The 21105-nt window shown below is 38.1% G+C and overlaps 1 protein-coding gene across 4 annotated transcripts; it reads left to right on the top strand.

Moving 5' to 3' along the window:
- Positions 1 to 633: 633 nt before the first annotated feature.
- LOC135595149 (mitogen-activated protein kinase kinase kinase 1-like) lies at positions 634 to 9696 on the top strand. 4 transcript variants are annotated; one of them, XM_065085692.1, is made up of 10 exons: positions 634 to 1674; positions 2475 to 2559; positions 2744 to 2806; positions 4915 to 5072; positions 5731 to 5806; positions 5890 to 5949; positions 8385 to 8489; positions 8669 to 8905; positions 9307 to 9395; positions 9485 to 9696. In XM_065085692.1, the coding sequence occupies exons 1-8, from the start codon at positions 737 to 739 to the stop codon at positions 8882 to 8884; spliced, it is 1701 nt and encodes a 566-aa protein (XP_064941764.1). In that variant the 5' UTR covers positions 634 to 736; the 3' UTR covers positions 8885 to 8905; positions 9307 to 9395; positions 9485 to 9696. The 4 variants fall into 4 exon arrangements, with proteins under 4 accessions (XP_064941764.1, XP_064941763.1, XP_064941762.1 ...); XM_065085691.1 differs by having other exon boundaries at positions 9466 to 9696; XM_065085690.1 differs by having other exon boundaries at positions 9301 to 9395.
- The last annotated feature ends 11409 nt before the right edge of the window (positions 9697 to 21105 follow it).

Here is a 21105-nt window from a genome sequence, read left to right as displayed (position 1 = left end):
CAACTCGATCGAGGATTATATGCCACGGGGGAAAAGGTAGGCCCGGTTAGAATTTTTTTTTTTTTTCCATTTTCTTGCTTTAATGAGGACACGGTGGGGGGGGGGGAAAAGGTAGGAAAAGCACGAGACGATAAGCCTCACCAATTCGACGGTAACATCCGAATTGGATATGCGGGGTCCATCGCCTTACGGTGAAGGTCGAGAGAGTGAGAGACCGGCAAGAGCTACCCGGTCTTTTTGTTCTTTAATCGCTTTTGGCAAATAAAACACGATGGGTTGACCGAGTTGCTCCGCGAGGGTGACGTGTGGGGGGGGGGGGACCTACGCGGTGATTTTGTCACGGGCACGCGGGGAATCGAAGAGCGGACTACGCACGAGGCGCTGAATCACCTCCGAATTTGTCGGGGTCGACGTGTTCTCACAGCCGATGCAGTGAGCTCAGGGAGTGAGCCTCTGCCTGGCCAGTGAGAGGCGACACGTCACGCGTGACTTATTTCCCGGGTGATTTCAGAATGTTGGTTTCGTGAGCGAAGGACGCGCGGAGAATCTCCAGCCGAGCGCGACCAGCGAAAAGAAAATAAAAATAAAAAAAGGCGACGCGTTTAAAAAATGTCGGCTGTTGTCCGGGTTGGGGTGTTGAGATGGCCTCCGCCCTCACCGCGTCCTCCGCAGGAGTCAAACCGAGCCCAACGAGGCCACCACGCGACAGAGCTCGAGAGAAGCGAGCGCGCACGGCATGGAGCGCGAGAGCTCGAGGTCGCGCGGCGACGGCAGTGGCAGCGGACGAAGGTTGGGCCGTAGCAACGCGATCAAGAACGTCCACTACGAACCCGCCACCGCCGCTGCCGGCGAAGAATCCCCTCGCCTCTCGACCCACTTCGATCCGCACCCTCCCGCTGCCGCGTACTCCACCATAACGAGCTTCCGGATGGGCGGTGTCGATGGCGAGGTCGACCTCATCTGCCGCAGCCTCGGACTCTCCGGCCCGGAGGACTTCGCCATCCCCACCTCCGTCTGGGAGGAGGCGCGAAGGGCCCGCTCGTCCTCCGACCTACTCCTCTTCCCCCCTTCCCGCGATTCCTTCTCTCGGTCGCCGCCCACTCTCTTAGCAGCCTCCAATTTTTTCGATGCTATTGACGACCGACGGACGCTAGTCGTCGATGATGAGGCCGGGGACAAAAGACAGCTTCCTATTGGCACTAGAAGAGGCGTTGAAGGTATTAGACGAGGGTTTAAGCGATTGGAGATCACCCTTCCGAATAAGATTTCGAGATTGACTCTCAACCCTCCGCCGCCGATCTCTCTGCCTCATGTCGACGACGGGACCTCGACTTGGGATATTGTGAGGTCTTTTGCTTCCGGCGAGGAAGAGGAACGTCCAGCCCCTGAGCATGATGACGGTAATGATGCCGCTACGAGTACTTGCTTGGAGAGGAGGCCCTTTGGTTCTGAAGAGGATGGGATGAGCGACGATGGGGAGAAATTGAGGCTGAGGTCGGGGGATACAGACAAAGAGCTTACTGGGTCGACTTCGGCCAGCGCCAGTGACTCTTCTGCTGTGGCGGTGATTACCGTCTCACCTAATGCAATTTTGAGGAGGAGCATCAAGTCTTGGACAAGAGGCGGTAGACTAGGAAGCGGCTCGTTCGGGACGGTGTATGAGGCTATCAGTGCGTAAGTAGAGATTCTTCTGTTGCATTACTAGCACCTACAACAATTATGAGCTGCATCTGCATGTTATTATCACTTTTTCACATCTAATTATTAGGAAAATTATTATATTGGGTTTTAATTATAGCTGTAATTCTTTAAACATACTTTATATATGTGTATATGTATGAAATATTGGAGCTTTAACAATGATCTTTTATGCTTTGTAAAACAGAGTATATTGTTCTTAAAACCTCAACCTTTACTACAATATGTAAACCGCATGATGCTGTAAAAAACATGAGGCATCTTCACAGAGAACTTGTAGTCATTACAATATTGGATACTTGCTTTTTCTTTGAATTAATTGAACCATGTTCATTGACCAAAATATATTTGATGAAATTATTAGTGGTCCATTATGTTTTCTTTTCTGTTGTATATTCTGTGGTCTTTCTAATATACCTTTTCTGGATAACATCCCAAGCTACTGGCTTTGCTTCTCATATCGTACAAATTAACTTCTTTACAAGAAGCACTTTTCCTTAGTTTCTACTGTTACCTGTATGCTTATTTGCTGGGCATATGAACAGGGACAGGATGGCAAGGCATTGCCATTTGTCCCTCTCATCCTGCTTCTGAATCATATGCCAACAGGTAAGTTTCTAGAATGGGATATTTTCTTTTTTCTTCATATAAAGAAATTATTTCAAAATTTTCCAGTTTTACTCAAATATGTTAAAAGTATTTCTACGTTAGCGTTGCACTAAAATAGTTACCAGAGTCTCCTAAATCTCATTTTCCTATCAAATTCATCTTTCCAGTGATGGATTTTTTCTTGCTGTCAAAGAAGTCTCCTTGCTTGACCAAGGAAATGATGCCAAAGAATGTATTTATCAGCTGGAGCAGGTGAGGCTTTATGACGTTTATTCTACCATTAGGCTGCAGAAACATTTTTCCTGTCATATGTCGCAAAAAGATGTTTATCCAGTTTCTACTTGAGCACTTGAAGCTTTACTAGTTTTTCCTAGATTACATAACTTCTGTAGTATGTAGCATATCTCTGTTCTAATATCAACTCATTTGCCTTCAGGAAATTGGACTCTTGTGTCGTTTTGAACATGAAAATCTAATTCAATTTTATGGCATGGACAAGGTATGTAAATAAAAGGTCATCTGAATTTTTTTTGTCTGATTTTAGCCTGTATTAATATTTCTTCTTGATTGATGCATCAAATATGGAGATGCTAAGCCTGAAATATGATGAATGTGATAAATTTGGTCTTCTGAAAAATCTCCTCCTTCAAGATGTAAATATATGGAACACAAAGTTATTATTCTTTTCTATCGTTTTGCTTAAAAGAAATAAACCAAAGTTCTCTTACATTTAGTGTTGTTTGTTTTCATCCTTACTGTCCATATCTTAATGTGACAAATGTATCAAACTCTTCTTTGCATAATGCCTGCTAGATGGTTTTAACATGCTGCACATATGTAAGAGTTAAAGAAGACAGCCTAGGATGGTGTGAGCTGACAATCTGGTTCTTTAAATTGATACAACTAATTAGAAGTCAAAAGTCCAGTCTGCTAAATTGATTTTTAACCCAAGTTATGCATGTTTCTGGATCATATATTTTTACTCATGAAATTATCCTGATGTACTCCACAGTTACGAAAAAGAACAACAGTAATTATTGAAAATTTTGGGGAAGGCCACGTTTTCTTTGAGCTCTTACTAACTTCTCTGTGCTCATGGCAAAGTCGACCCTTATTTTGATCATGTACTTTCTGAATTATATACTCATATAATTTTGGTGTTTATCATATTTTTAAATGAAATCACTTGATTGTTCATCTTATAAATTTGCTCACTAGTTAATGAATAGATGAAAAGAACTAGATTTCTTAGTTTCAGTTTTAGTTTGAGATGAGTCATACTGTCCACCTGTCCAAAAAATTCTTCTTATTGCTTGCAAGAACACTGTAGGCACTTGTGTGGTTCATAGAATCTGCCGATCAGATTTAGCTAATCCTAAAATCTATGAATCAAAAATTGGCAGCCCAGTGTATTAGACTTCCACTAACATAAAATGAGGAAGGTCAAGATACAAAGCTTTACCCTTGCAAGCAGAATGACTATTTCCATGACTTGTGACCTCTTCATCTAGGTTGCAGAGGTGCAATCTTACAGTGGTATCAAGGCTCGGCCTTTTAGGAACGACTTTAAAGTGTAATTGTTTAGGTATGGATTATAAATAACAGCTCTCTGAAAAATACAAGAGTCTACTAGTTTCATAGTTCAGTGACGTTACGTGTATCATATTGCTTAGCTGTGAAACAGTAAGAGGCTAAATTGTAACATGATGCTAATTGACTCTTGATTGTTCATAATAGTCTATTATGCATAACAAAGTTTCCATGGATAGCTGTCTATTTACTGGCAACTATTTTCTTCGTGTCATAACGATTATTACACCTTTTATAACTGCTACTGATTTAAATATTGAAAACTCAAGGATTAGTTGAGAAAAAAACCCTTGTTGCATCCAGGCTAAGAATCAGTAAAATGAAACTTTAATGCACAGAAATCAGGCTGATTTTTTGAGATATGAGCGATACTGAAACCTTAATGCAGAGAAATCTTGACCATGCAACAAGTTGGGCTAGAAATGGGTCAGTAAAGAAATTAAATTATGTTCTAACTTTAAAAAGAGGGTGGCAAGCAAAGATCCTTATTATCATCGTATAAGCCAAAATTTCCTAGATGTTGTAGTAAAAGAATATTTTTAGGTGGTTCTGTTCTTCAATCTTCTTGAGCAACCACATAAAATGCAACTTGCTAGTCCGACAAAAGTGCATGTAACAACTGGTGGCTTGAGAAAACTTTTTCTGGGTGCAAACTACTATTTTGCTTTTGTCTTGAACAATACAGTAATATTACACTTGTAATGTCTATTTAGGATGATATCTTTCTAATAACATAGTTCTCCAATCCAGTTACATGCTGACTCTGGCCAAATTGGTGAGGTACATGGATGGGTATTCGAAGTGTTGAACCATTTAACTCTTTGAATGATATGGGATGCTACATCACAAAACCATTTATGAAACCTGTTATACCATTAAAGAATTGTTTGAACAGCATAAGCAAAAGAGCAAAATTCTATCCTATATGTAGTGTGGCCAATACAATTTCATCTTTAGAAAGTGTGGCCAGCTATATGATGATAATTGATTATCAAATATTCATGTGATTTTTTGCAGGATGTTTCAAAATTGTACATTTTCCTTCAACTTGCTACTCAAGGATCCTTAGTTTCACTTTATCAGAAGTATCATTTGCAGAACTCCCAAGTTTCTGCATACACCAGGCAAATTTTGGAAGGATTGAACTATCTACATGGTCAAAACGTAGTGCACAGGTGAACATGAAACTTTTCCTAGAACCACAAAAAAGGTCCATTTTTTTTACTTGTGGACAGCGGATGTCCTCCACTCAAGTCAATAAGTTCCATGAAGAACATGAGTTGTTATTCTTTCTGCAACAGGTCTCTTATATCAGATGCAGGTATCTCAGTCCATATTTCAGGATCTGATAGTATGAAAGACTGGAGCCTTGTTTTGTGCAACTAGAAAGAAAATTCTTTAGGGCCAGCTTTTATTAGAAAGCACACGACTTGAGATGTATTATAAAATCTTTTTTTTTAATCCTGATTCTTATGTTTGCTTGCAACAACCATTCGGCATTGTAGAAAATTACATGTATTAGGTTTCTGTGCAATAAGTTGTGTCTACCACCCTGCATACAAACAAACACATTTAGCATTTGGGTACTTCAAAATTTTCAATATAGGCATTAATTATGAAATGTTCTCCTAATTGGATATATCTAGGCATCTGAAGCGACCTTCACTTAAAGTAGAGAAACTGGCAAAGTATGTTTGTGTTGATTCTCGTAGTCTCGTAATCCATATTTTTTCTGTAATTTTGGCCTTCTATATTTCTATTTCTCTGAGCATTCAAGCAGTTGTTTTCAATTTTCATTTTAAAGAAAATTGTATATTTTCCTTCTATTGACAGAGACATCAAGTGTGCAAATATTTTGGTTGATGCAAATGGATCAGTGAAGCTTGCTGACTTTGGCCTGGCAAAAGAGGTCTTTCTTGTCTCTTGATCTTTGCATTTTATGAGTTTAAAGGGCAGTTAACATTTTGTATTGATATATTGTGCATCTTTCAGATATCTAAGTTGAATTGGGCAAAATCGTGCAAAGGAACTGTATATTGGATGGCCCCAGAGGTAGCCTGTAGCCTTTTATTCAATATATTTTCATATAATAGCAATTCAACTTTTCCACATAGGATGTGCAACAAATTTGTCAATGCTCTACTTGAAGAAAATATTTTAGTTATTAAGACAAATTTGCAAGTTAATTCTAACTTATATAACCTTTGTTTCAAGAGTTCATTTAAAATAATCTTTAGCTTTACCATGAAGTATCCACCAACAGTTAGTTGCTTTATTCACAATATAGTGATTTGCAATTGAAGGCGGGAACCAGTAGTTTTGACATTTTGCTTTTATGGGAAAATAACTATATTTTCTGGTTATGATAGCATAGATAACAACCTATAACAAAATTTTCCTGTCAAATGTCTGTATTGCACATATTAAGCTGGTGTGGTCTAAACTGCACCCACAATTTAATGCCAAATTTTTAATTGAATATCATATTAAGTGAAATGACAAGTTTCTGCAAATGAGCAAGCAATGGGAAATATTGTGAAACAGTTTGACCCATGGATGACAACAAAGCAGTACTTGGATTGAATCTTCTCAGGTGGTGCCAGTTCGTAACAGGGTACTATTCGTTAAGCCAAGAAATCCAGATTGTAAGCCTGGTTTTCAACCAACAAGGCAACCCTATCGGTGATAAGCTGTGCAGTACCCATATTCCTCCCACCCATTTTCGTTCCAAACTTCCCCTTTCCAACATTTTCTTTCTCCTTCATAAGCCTTCTTTTCTAGAGAATATTTCTTTTTTCAAATCCAACTTGAATCATGGAAGAACGAAAATAAGGTAACTCAGAAGTTATTTCTCTAGTTTTTTGTGCTTATTTTGCTTTTGAATGACATGTGTAAGGTTTCTTAGCTAAGGTCAGATCTATGCACTTCAAGTGTAGATCTACTTGAATCTAGATAGGATCTATTCATATCAAGCCCAAATTTATGCAGATCTTGGTTGGATCCATACAATATAAACTAGATCCTTGTGGATCCAACTTAAGTTCATGTTAATTTCACCAAGATCCATGTACATTTAGTCTATATCCAAGTGAATATTGGCTAAGGTTGAATTCACACAGATTAATCTAGGAAGTCACATATCCAACCTAGATTTGTAAGGAATTAATCTAGACAAGGACCATGCATATCCAACCAAGATCAATGTATATCTAGCTAATCCCACCATTAATTCCAAATGTCATCAGGGAAAATATGATTTATGGGTTTTACAAAATTATAAGCTTGTCCTCAAGCCACAAACCTCTGAATACACCACAGTATTTGTTTTGGTATTGGCAGGGACCATGCCGAAAAGATATGGCATATTGACTTGTGAACAGACATATAGTTAATGAACTTGTGTTTCAGGAGTTATTTTATATTTTTGTGGTATCATTCAAAATACATCAAAGATATATTAAGAATAATTGAGACAAAAAATGAAATAAAAAGGTGATTGAACTTCCGATCAGCATCAACTATACCATCACATAATGACACATGGTATGGGTGGTGGTACCAGTACCTTTGTATCAGTTTAATCAAGGACATGAATCAGTAACAGACATTTAAATCTTGCTATCACCTAGTGAAAGATCATGTACAGTTCCAATGATTTAAAGAGTATTGTGTCAGTCTCAAAGTAGTTTTTGGTTGGGTAACAATGGAAAAAAATAATGGTCGAGTATTGAAGCCAAGTAACTTTGTATCTTCTCTCAAGTTGAAGTTGTTTTTGTGCATTTACATGGAACTTGGTTAAACATGGATAAGAATTTGCTGATTCACACTTGATGCTGTGAAAAAAAAAAAGCCTGAATCACTGAGACTGATGTTGATTTCTTGCAATACACCAGAATTGCTAGTCTCTCTCGACATACTTAAATGCAGAAAAACCAGTTTCAAATTTATTTCTAAATTCGATGTTCAGCTGATCAAATCCTTAAGACCTTTTTATAGAAGATATTCTTTTAATTTGACATGGATCCTCCCGAGATCCCATATTGATTGGAGCCTTGTACACCAAGTTTGCCCTTATTGATTAAATTTACCTCTTTCTATTGTCCTAATAAATTCAGTAAGTCACTACAAAAAAATAATTGCAATTAAGAATTAGATTGAATTTGTTGCTGAAATTAGGAACAAAGTTTTGGTTTCATGATAAATAACTACGTAATGAAATACAGTGCATGATAAGCTGACACAATTGAAAGCACTGCCAGAACACTAAAGACATCAAGACATTTAGTGACATGTTCTGCTGATGCTCATTTACATGATCAATATTTGTTTGAACTGAAATACAAATGTTAACCTTATCCATTTTATTTGTTATGCCTATTGCCACTTTTCTGCTGTCTGTCTGTGACATTTATACATGGTCTTAAGATGGTCAGACACCGAATGTTCTCAATTATGGAGAATTTTTTTATTAAAAATTCTAAACACAGGTTGTGAAGACCAAGCCATATGGGCCTTCAGCTGACATATGGAGCCTTGGGTGCACTGTTTTAGAGATGCTGACGCGTCATCCTCCTTATCGCAATCTAGAATGGGTGTGTATTCTATTTGCTTGACCATCAAATAGTCTGTCTTCAGTCAACTTTAACCAGGAGTTTTGCTTGAATTTGAGTTGGATTACATTCATACAAATCAATTAGTGGAACAAACTTGCATGTTCTGTTAAGTATTTTCATGGTCTAATTGTTTTTCTTTCTGACAACTATCGTTGCAGATAGAAGCTTTCTATAAGATTGGTCATGGTGAACTGCCAAATATCCCTAACTCCTTATCCATAGAGGCCCATGATTTCATTAGAAAGTGCTTACAGGTCAATCCAGAAGATAGGCCCTCTGCTGCTCAGCTGTTAAAACACCCATTTGTTAAGCGATCACATCCGGATTCTGCTGGTTCTGTACAGTCTTCACCAACAAAAGCAAGACCCAGATGAAAGTAGTCATGAAATTGCGAGGTAAACCTTTCAGTAAATGTAAACTTCTGGTTTGTGCCAAATCCTCTTTGGAGATAAGAAAAGTACATGTTATTTAGGTTGACTAAGTCACACTTGTGGTTGGTGTCACCTATTAGACTTAATGAATGAGGCGCATGCATGATGAAACCCACACGTAGGCTTGTGAGAGATCACATTGCTCCTTAAAGTTCTCAGTGGTGCTCCAGTTCACCTAAATGCAATTGTCCCTAGAAAGCTCATCCTGCTTTCTAATTTCATATTTTTAACTAGCATCAGTTATCTTCTCCTTTGATGCTTCACCCTGGGGACAGACAATGAGACCTAACTTCATAATTTTAACTAGCAAACAACTAGTCTATGTAAGGTTTCTTGACCTTTCATGATTTTTTTGACAGGTACAGCCCTGAATTTTAGGGTGTGTGGGTGAGTAGCTAGCTGATGGGGGACGCTATTGATCTCACCCTGAAAGTGCCTCCATCTGTGCCCCAAGGTAGTACCTCCCTGTCCCTTTCTCTGCAATTGCTCATCTTGGTAAAAAGCTGATGCCTTGAAGCATGCAGAACCATGAGGATGACACAGAATTACTCTCATTTTTTGCCCAACTCTGGAAGTCGAGGATTCCTCCAAAAAATGGCCAGCCTTCCAGGTGAGAAATCCATGTGTGTTTTTTCTGCAATTTAATGTAAAAAATTACCTGAAATTATGAAAAGATTCCACATACATTCCAATGAGATATATCATCTTTGTCTAATTCAAATAATGGCATCATAATCCAGTTATTCCCTGATTCACATTCAAGGATGCTCATTTTATCAAACAGCATTAAAATCGTCATCCATCGTTAAAGACAATGTTTAAGGATAATATGCTGGCATATGGCAGTGGGATTACTGGCAGTTCATTTTCCATGTCTATATCTCATGCATATTGTCTGTACAGATGACAACGAAAAAGGAATCTTAGCTACTTTTTCATAAAGAAATCTTCAAATATTTATGTAGTAAAGACCCTCTTAACTTTTTAACAACAGTATTCTTTTAGCAAAAGTAAATAGCTCAATTACGCTCACGGCATTAAAATTTTTGGGACCAGGCAAATACTAAAAGATGGGTACGTAACAGATATCACAGAGGGAAACAACAAACTAAATAAATAAATAAGACCATTTCCTCCTATAATGATAGGTTCGTAACAGATATGCAAACTACTTATTTGAACAATTCTTTCCTACCTTTTCCCCAATAAGGATACATTATGTTCGGCATGGGATGAAGCGAGCTTAATTTAAGGTCAGCCCAATAAAGCCTCATGACATGTACCAGGATGATGTATTCCCTTCTCCCCACAACTTCTCCAGTTCGTGACCAAGTTAAACTCTCCGACTATAACCGCCAACCTCGGTACTTGCTGATGCGCCTTAGCCGGCCATGATGCCTCTGGCAATCAGAGTGCTCACGATTCGTAGCACCCCCAAAAGACGAAGCTCCACCGTCTCCCATTCGTATTAGTCGATAGCACACAAGTATTGAGTGATATTTTTGAGGATAGAATGATCAAATAAAATATTAGAAGATCAGACGATATATTGAATTGAAAGAGTAGATAACATATCGAAAGGTTTCACAATGTATCCAATGAGTAATTGTTTTGAAGCCTTATTTAAAGTCAAGTTAACGGCTGAATTGGGTTGGTATGGGCTGGGTCCAGTTATTATGGTCTCCAACAAAGCTTGACAGCCCATTGGGTGGTGGTACCATGGGCTGAATCCGGTTTTTATGGTCTCTTACAAAGCTTGACAACCCATTAGTGTTGCCTAGGTCAACAGATGGGGTGGGTTGTGTCGTTCTAGAGTTGTTGACAGTAGTATTATTTGGAACAATGATAGTACTCTTAGTTGGAAACTATCGAATAAATAAAAATAAAACTGATTTCCTAAATAATAATATCTGATCGTCGTGCGATGATTGGTGCGTGAAAAAATCGTAAAATTAAAAAATTACATAACACGTGTGAGATGTTTTACTTGGGAGAGATCGTATATCCCCGAAAATATAAATCCAAGTCTGTAGATGAAGAAAGTCAGATATCCTTCTCTCTGGTGGTGATCCACACAATAGATAAAGCGACGATACTCCTCTTTTTGCAATGTGAATCTGTTAGGACTCTAGCTAGGAGAGTCCTAATTGAGAGGGACATTCATGTAGGAGGTTTTTTCTTAGAGAAGAATTAGGAGTTGTAAGGGAATAGGAGTCTTGAGTAGGAGTCCTATTAGGAGTTGGTTAGAAGTAAGAGTCTTAAGTAGGAGTCCTATTAGGAGTTAGGGTTTAGAAGCCCTATAAATAGCCATGTATTCCTTCTCTTTTCTTAAACAATAGATGAATCTTTTCTGCAGCCTTTGAGCAGCAACTTGGAGGGAGGAACCCCTATAGAGTTCCAAGGAGGCCGATCCCCTAAAGAGAATAACCCCAAGTTTAGAATCTGCAAAAGTTCTAACAGAATCCTCGTAGTCTTTACGTATTATCTCGTAGTAGTGATCAAGAAGGGCCGACCCCTTCTTGCTATCCTCTTGCACCACCAAAAGGGCTATTGGTTGAGGAGGAGAGAGAGGGAGGGGAATAGGAGTTGTGGCCAATTTAGGTCACTGAATTAGAATTCCAATAGGTCAAATTCAGCTTTAATTTAGGTCCAATGGGTCCCTAATCAAGTTGGCATGGTTACACCCAAAATCAACTCAATTAAAACCTAAACTACTTCAATCAAGATATAAACGATTACAAACATGAATCCTATATTGTCCGATATCTCATTGGTTCATTCGGTGCTTCGTTCAAACCTTTGGTGCATCATCCTCTCCTTCGACGTATTGCTTGATCCATTAGCATGTTGACCTCCCACAACATTCGATATTCTTGTTGCAATGCCCAATCCTTCTAACCCAATGTTTAAACTTATGGCATAAAGTCCATCTTCCAGCACGTCGACCAATCCTCCGGCCTGGCGTCTAATATCTAACAAGATCCATTTCGGCCCAACATTTAATTCTTTTGCTTCAATCGATTTGCCTTTCTATGATCGAAGTTAGTCTTGTGTCACTCAAATGCTCATTAGATCATAACTTTATCAATTGATTTCATCATTAAAATATGAGATTCAACACCCTCTTATTTATAGAGGTCCTTAGCAACTTAACTCTAATGGATCTTGTCCTATTGGATATTAGATCTCTATCTAATTATCTTAGTCTCTTGAATTAATGGATCTCTATCAAATAATCACTATTTGCTCTTATTGGGTCTCACCCAAAAGATTCAATAAAACAAGGACTTATTGAATATTCAATAAAATAGGGGCTCGATGGATATCTCATATCCAAATCTTTACTTGTTGCAAATGTTAGAAAAAGAGTCAGCACTAAGGGGGGGAGGGGGTGAATTAGTGCAGCGATAAAAATTACGTCGGTTCAAAACTTCTTTGCGATTAAATCCATTTCCGATGAAAAATCATTTCATAAAGGTATTAACTTTAAAAGTATACGAAAGAGTATAGTGGATGTAAATCAAGTAAAGTGGTTTGCAATAAAGTAAATTGCACAAGAGAAACGCAAACAAGATTGTTATAGTGGTTCGGTCGTCGTGACCTACATCAACTTCGCCGATTCCTCTTCCGTCGAGGCCACCGGCATCTACTATCAGTCTTCTTTCAATGGGCGAAGACCAACTACCCTTTTACACACCTCTTTTCCTTTTCATAGGTTTAGGAGACAACTTTTTATAACCCTTTTTTACAAGGTATCCCTCTCACACCTTCCTTAGAACTCTCTCTAAGCTTTGGAGGAGGGAACTCAACTTTCTAAGGTTTACAACTTTAGAATCATAGGGTTTTGCTCAATATTTCTTGCTTCTCCTTGCAAGAATAGCTGGGGTATTTATAGGCCCCAAATGGATTCAAATTTGGAGCCCAAAATTCAAATCGCCGAAATTTCTGTGTACGGGCGGGCGATACCACCACCTCCACTAGGCGGTACCACCGCCTGCAGCCTGACACTGGGTGGTACCACTGCCCAGATTGTTAGGATCAAGAGGTCAGCACTAAGAAGGGGGGGTGAATTAGTGTAGCGATAAACACTACATTGGTTTGAAACTTTCGTACGATCACAATCGTTTCCGACGAAAAATCGATTTTGGAAAGATAATAACTTTGAAAGTGTACGTAATGAATTGAAGGCAGTAAGCACTTAAGGAGGTTTGTAGTAAGATAATAGCAAGAATAAAATGCAAACCAGAGAACACGATAGTTTTATAGTGGTTCGGTCGTCTTGACCTACATCCACTCTGCCGATTCCTCTTCCGTCGTGGACACCAGCATCTACTATCGGTCTTCCTTCATTATGCGAAGACCAACCATCTTTTACACCTCTCTTCTCCTTTTACCGGGTTTAGAAGATAACCCTTACAAGCACTCACTCTCCTCTCTAAACAGAATTCTAATACTTAGACTAGAGGAGGATTCTCACAAGAGATTTCTACAGCAATTCTTCACTTTTTAAACTCTCTGTGCTTGTGAGCTTTAACCAAGGATGAGAGAGGTATTTATAGGCTACAAATTGATTCAAATTTGGAGCCTAAAACTTTCCCATCCCGGGTTCCCCGAGCATGGGCAGTACCACCGCCTAGTGTCAGTCTGACATTGACACTGCCCTGGGCGGTACCACCGCCCAGGTCTGGCGGTACCACCACCTGGGGGTAGTGCTGGGCGGTACCACCGCCTGGCACCCTGCCAGGGGCTGTACAACCGCCTAGACTAGCGGTACCACCGCATGGCACCCTGCCAGGGGCTGTACAACAGCCTAGACTGGCGGTACCATCACTTGACAATCTCGAAGACTATGCCACGACGGTGAGACTTCTTAGGGCACTGTTTGGGCCTCTTATTGGGCCCAACACAATCCTTACATGGGCCTAACTAGCCTATAATTGGGTTGGCCCAAATCTAAACCCAATTACGTACTAACTACGAAATCTAAGACATAATCTGAGCTAAACAAGTTCGTAAGTCTATTCTTCCAACGAGCTTCCGGCGATCTTCCAGTGAACTTCCGACGATCTCTCGGCAATGTTTCGATGGACCCCCGGCAAGCTCCTAGACTTCACGACGATCTTCTTGGTGAGTTCTGATGAGCTTCTTGGCAAGCTTCGAGACTTCTCGGCTGGTTCTGCTAGAACTTCCGACGAATGTCCGGACTTCTGATGAACTCTCAAACTCCCAACGAAATCACGTCCTTGACTCCGGGACTTCATTTTGCTTCATACCTTACTATCGTAGTTAATCCTGCACATGTAAAATATACTTCGATCTAGACAATTAATACTAAGAATTAATCAAGTTGTTTGGCATGTCATTGGTCCCTCGACATTTCGTCCGATTCTTCGGCGCATCGTCCTCTCTTGCGGCCTATTGCCCAATCGATCAGTTGACTCCACAACTCCAATATCCTTGGCGCAATATCCGCTCTTCTTGGCCCGATGCTTGAATCCATGGTCCGAAGCCTTCTGTCGATACGTCGACCGTTCCTCCAGCCCGACGTTCAATCTTCTGACATGTTTTCCCCGGCACAATATGATTTTTCTTGCTTTAATTGTCTCATCCTGATCGAAGCATCCTGCGTCACTCAAAACACAGATTAAAACATAAACAATTATCAATTGGTTTCATCATCAAAATCCGAGATTCAACAATCTCCCCCTTTTTGATGATGACAACCAATCGATGACGGAGTTTATTTGAACTTCCAGAGTTTAAACAAACTCCCCCTATCAATATGCCATATTGATAGAACCTTGAATTCAAGTCATTGCAAATTTCATCTTGAATATTTGCAATACGTCATCATGCATAACATGATCATACTTCTCCCCCTTTGTCATTAACAAAAAGGAGAAGTGTAACTATTCTTGTGTTTGGAATACAAGTTCAATACATTGCATCATAAATCTTCAGTTTTATCATCATGGAAGCTAGCAAAAATGTTGAGTTTTGCAAGTTTGTAAATTTTGCTAGATATGAAAGTTCAGCATGTTTGTTTTGCAATGTTCAAGCTAGCAAGTGTTTGAAAAAGAAAGCAAGATTTGCAACATACAAGCTAGCAATAATTTAGAGTTGTGCAAGTTTACAAATTTACTTTTCTTTGCGATGTGCAAGATAGTATATTTTTGTATCTTCTTGAGATTTCTGAGTTAGCAACTCTTGGTGATATTCAAGATAGCAGTTTCTTCTCTTTTGAGAAGTGTGATTATTTTTACTTCCTTTGCAAAAATGTAAGCTAACAAAATGTTATATTATTTTACAACATGAAAGCTAACAATTTGAGATTTTCAAGAGGCAAGTTCTTTCTTCTCTTTTAAGAAGTGTAATTTTTGCTTTCTTCTTGAATTGTGCAAGCTAGAATCTTTTATCTCCCCCTTTGTCATTGTCAAAAAGAAGGGAAGACCCTTTATATCAATTTTCAGATTATGACAAAGGTAAAGTATTAATCCTTTTTCAATATGTTTGTACATCATCCTAGTTTTAAATTAAAACATGCACAATTCTAAAACTTTACATATCATCCTTACTCCATGCATGATACTAAAAATAAATCAAACATCATATCATACATGATACTCATAAGCTAACGAATTTATATCATTTTAGAGTATGAAAACAATATTATGATAAAGGAAAATAGCATAGATGAAAATTAAGTCATGAATGTCAAAATAATTATTTTATCATGAATATTTCATCATTGCATGCATCATTATCATAAGTTAAAGTATTGCATGCATAATACCAAATCATCATGTATATAAAATATAAAATCATTATTACATGCATGATTCCAAATCATCATTCTAGGGTATTATTTTAGAAAATGATAATTATTGATTTTCACATTATTTCAAAAAATCATAGTGTTGCATGCATTTTTATCTAAGGGAAAATCATAGTGTTGCATGCATCATTCCAAAACATTTCAAGCCATACAAGCCATAAATATAGAGAAATCATATCATGAAGGATAAGACCAATTAAATATCAAAAGATATGATTCATATAGTAAATCTCTTCTTTAAATAAAATACCAAAAAAATTATAGGAGTACAAAGAAGAGATCTTGATAAAAAAAAAATCTCAAATAATTTCAAGAGATCAAAATCATGATTTGAACGAAACTCACTCAAATTCAAATCGTCAAATCAAAATCATTTTCTAGAGATTCATAAAAATCAATAAGATAGAGAAAAAGAAATTTCAAGAACAATGCTTTTCTCTTTTTAGTTGTTTAAATTCATATGATTTATTTCATAGAAACATTCCCTTTTTATTTATGCCAAATAAAATATGCATCAATATTTAAAACCGAAAAAGTCACTTTCATTATCATAAAAGTCGATAATCCATAAATCTCAAGAATCATCATGCACAATTTTGAAATATAAATTTATTAAGCATGATCTCATTACATTATTTCATCAAGCATGATTTTGTAAAGTATTTTCAATTAAATATGAAGATTATCAAGATACACATTATCACTTTATCACATCATTAAAACATCTAGCATGATTTAAGGCTAACATTTTGTTTCTTTATCATATGCAATTTTCATGATTATTTTCAAAATTACTAGCATGATAAACATGATTCCTAATTTTTTTTTACATTTTCATAACATTATTAAACATGTAATTTTTTAAGAAAATTAATTCGAAACTAAATTAAAATAACTCATGAAAAGCATTATGTAATTTTGAAATAAATTAAAGGCATTTTGATTACCTCATCGTCGAAAACCGTTAAGGTGTAGTTTGTCACCTCGCCTTTGTTGGATTGTCCTTCTTCTTCGGATGAGCTCGTTTCGTCCAAGATCGCTTCTTTCTTCTTACATTCATAGCAAGTAGTTGTATTCTTTTTAAGTTTATTTTTGTTCTTCAACTTTTATTTCATTAACATTTTAACTTTCTTTATGAGTTCAAGTTCACCATCACACTTGAGTTTATGCTCAAGTGGTCTTTAATTATTCTAAGTACCAAATCCTTCCTATTCTTTGGAAGGTGGTTTTGTTCCTCATGTTCATCATGTGCATTGTGCACCATTTCATATGACATCAATGAATCGATAAATTCTTCAAGTGAAAAAATATTTAAATATTTTATTTCTTGTATTGTCGTTACTTTCGATTCCCAATTTTTAGAAAGTGAGCGTAAAACTTTACTAACAAGTTCAAAGTTCGAAAAAGTTTTACCAAGAGCTTTAAACCATTGATGACATCCGTAAAACGGGTGTATATGTCAACAACGGTTTCGTTTGGTTTCATATGAAAAAGTTTAAAATCATGCATTAAAAGATTGACTTTAGAATCTTTTACACTACTCGTGCCTTTGTGTGTGATTTCGAGAGTGTGCCATATATCGAAAGTCATTTCGCACAAAGAAACCCGATTGAACTCGTTTTTATCTAAGGCGCAAAACAAGGCATTCATAGCCTTTCCATTTAGAGAAAAAATCTTCTTCTCCAAATCATTCCAATGGTTCATTGGAAGAGAATACTTTTGAAAATCGGATTCGACTATATGCCATAAATTGAGATTCAATGAAAGCAAGAAAACTCTCATTCGAGTTTTTCAATAAGTGTAGTCCGTCCCATTGAAAAAGGGAGGACGAATGAGAGAGTGACCTTCTTGAAAGCCGAAAAGAGCCATTTCTATTTGGATGTTAAACCAAATTAGAAAACGAGGCTCTGATATCAATTGTTAGGATCAAGAGGTCGACACTAAGAGGGGGGTGAATTAGTGCAGTTGTAAAAACTACGTCGGTTTAAAACTTTCATACGATAAAAACCGTTTCTGACAAAAAACCGATTTCGTAGTCTTTATGCAATGTGAATCCTCTTTTTGCAATGTGAATCCTCGTAGTCTTTACGCACTATCTTATAGTAGTGATCAAGAAGGGCCGACCCCTTCTTGCTATCCTCTTGCACTACCAAAAGGGCTATTGGTTGAGGAGGAGAGGGAGGGAGGGGAATAGAAGTTATGGCCAATTAGGTCTAGCTTATGACCCCTTTGGCCCCCTCTATTAGTACCGTAAAGACACTAAAGTGGGGGTGGGGGGCAGGAGTGTGAATTAGTGCTTTCAAAAAAATTACGATTTAAAAATTTTCATTCGATCAAACCCACATCAAAAATATGTTTAACTTAAAATGTAAGTATAGTAGCGAGTAAGTAAATCAGTTAGTAATAGGAATGAAAAACATAAAGGAAAATACAAACTGATTTATAGTGGTTCAGTCGTCCCGACCTATGTCCACTCACGATTTCTCTTCACTCAAGGCCATTGGCTTTCACTACTGATTTTTTTTGCAACGGACGAAGATCAACTACCCTTGTTCCAATCCTTTCTCCTTTTCACAGGCTCAAGAGAGAACTTTTATATACTAGGTGGTACCACTGCCCAAACTAGCAATACTACTATTTAACATAGTCTGGGAGACTATGTCTTGGAGACTGAGCCTTTGGCGGTGCCACCACCTTGTTAGGAACAAGTCGGCACTAAGAGGGGGGGGGGGGGGGGGGTGTAAATTTAGTGCAGCGGATAAAAATGTCAATTTTGTAAAATCTTCGTTCGTCGAAAACTGATCTCGGAAAGTGTTTTACTTTAAAGAATTTGCAAGAATGTAATGAACAAATAAAGTAAGTAAATCAGTTTGTAATTTGAGAATTAAAAGTAGAACAAGAATGCAAACTGATTTATAGTGGTTCGGTCATCGTGACCTACATCCACTCAAATTCCTCTTCCGTCGATGCCACCGATATCCACTATCGATCTTCCTTTAATAGGACAAGATCAACCTCCTTCTTATACCCCTCTTCTCCTTTTCATAGGTTTAGGAGACAACCTTTACAAGCACTCATTCCTCTCTCAAACTATTCTAACACTTAGACTAGAAGAGAAGGATTCCCACAAGAGATTACAATAGCGTTTTTCCATTTTTAAACTCTTTGTACTTGTGTAAGTTAACATAGGATGAGAGGGGTATTTATAAGCTTCAAGTTGATTCAAACTTGGAGCCTAAAAATGTCTCATCCTAAGTTTCATAGGTACTAGCGGTACCACCGTCATTATTGGGTGGTGTTAGGATCAAGAGCGGCACTAAGAGGGGGGGGGGGGTGGTGAATTAGTGTAGTGGTAAAAATTATGTCAGTTTAAAACTTCGTTATGATTAAATCTGTTTCCAACGAAAAACCATTTCATAAAGATAATAACTTTGAAAGTGCATGGAAGAACGTAGTGAATGTAGAGCAAGTAAAGTGGTTTGCAGTTAAAGTAAATCGATCAAGAGAAACGCAAACCAGATTTTTATTGTGGTTTGGTCGTCGTGACCTACATCCACTCCGTCGATTCTTCTTCCATCGAGACCATCGGCATCCACTATTGGTCTTCCTTCAATAGGCGAAGACCAACCACCTTTTATACCTCTCTTCTCCTTTTCACAGGTTTAGGAGACAGCCTTTTACAACACTCTTTTATAAGGTATCCCTCTCATATCTTCCTTAGAACTCTCTCTAAGCTTTGGGAGGAGGGAACTAAACTTTCTAAGGTTTACAACTTTAGAATCACAAAGTTTTGCTCAATATTTCTTGCTTATCCATGCAGGAATAACTGGGGTATTTATAGACCCCAAGTGGATTCAAATTTAGAGCCTAAAATTCATACCCTTGAAATTTTAAGGTGCGGGCGGTACCACCACCTGTAGCTTGACACTGGGCGGTACCACCATCCATTTTTGTGGTACTACTACCTAGAAGACTATGTCTAGGTGGTACCATTGCCTGACACAGTCTCGGAGATTGTGCCGCGATGGTTTCACTTGTTTGTGTTGGGTCCAGCCCATATGTGGGCTTGGACAAATTGGGCCTATTGAGCCCAAATCACTAATCAAGGTGAAGTAAGGCAAATTAGGGCATGCAGAGAAAATGCAGAGCAGAGAGCAGCGTGCAGCGTGCAGGGTGCAGCGTACGTGCACAGTGAACAGCGACAACGTGCAGAGAGAAAAGAGGAGAGAGAAATAGAGAGAGAAAGTAAGGTTTCTGAGTTTTCTGCTTGACGATCGGTGGCCAAACGTTGTCAGTTTCGGCCCAAATTTTATGTGGAGAATCCTTGCAGCAAACTCTACAATCCTAACGGTGTTGATCTGCGGTTTACCCTCTCTAAGGTACTTTCCTGTGATATCCACTCTGTGAGACCTAGAATTCTCTTTGGAGGAGATTCACCTATGTGATGAAGATATGGTATTCTTGAGCCAAGATCTATGTTCTTGATGTTATTCTGATCCTCTAGTTATTCTAGAGAAGACCTACTGTAAACCTGTTATCATCATTATTGATAGTGGAAGTTTGAGGTGGACTACGGTCCCGTGGTTTTTCCCACATTGGGTTTTCCACGTTAAAAAGATTTGGTCTCACTGTGTGATTGATTTATTGCTCTATTGTTTATGCTGTGCTGATTGATATTTTCATTTGGATATCAAGTTGGTATTTTGATGAGGAACCTATTTTGATACACAAAGAGGGAAAGAATTATTCCGCATTAACAGGTTTCTTCCCAACAAGTGGTATCAGAGCATCAGGTTGTTTGGTGCTAGTTTTCTTGTGTGATTGAAATGGAGCAGTCAGATGGTATGATTAAATTGAACTCATCAAATTATTCCACTTGGAGGCGTCTGATGGAAGATTTGCTCTATTGCAAAGATTTGTATAAGCCTATCAAGGTTAAAGATAAACCTTCTATTATGGACGATGAAGAATGGGAAGTTCAACATAGAAAAGCTATTGCCTATATTAGAAGATGGATGGATATAAACTTGCATGAGCATATTTCAGATGAAACCAGAGCTGATGTTGTTTGGCAAAGGTTAGAAAATCTTTTTGCGAAAAAGACAGTGGGAAATAGAATTTCTCTCCTCAGAAGGCTTGTAAATTTGAAGTATAAAGATGGTGGTAACATTATTGAGCACATAAGCCTATTTCAGAGTCTTGCAAACAAGTTGGTTGCTATGAAAATGAATATAGATGATGAGATGCAGGGATTATTACTTCTCAGCTCTTTACCAGAAAGTTAGGAAACGTATGTGGTGACTATTTGTAACTCCACGCCAGAGGGGAC

This window comes from Musa acuminata, chromosome BXJ1-10, assembly GCF_036884655.1.
Source record: "Musa acuminata AAA Group cultivar baxijiao chromosome BXJ1-10, Cavendish_Baxijiao_AAA, whole genome shotgun sequence".
NCBI classification, from domain to species: Eukaryota; Viridiplantae; Streptophyta; class Magnoliopsida; order Zingiberales; family Musaceae; genus Musa; species Musa acuminata.
This window is presented reverse-complemented; position numbering and strand designations above follow the sequence as displayed.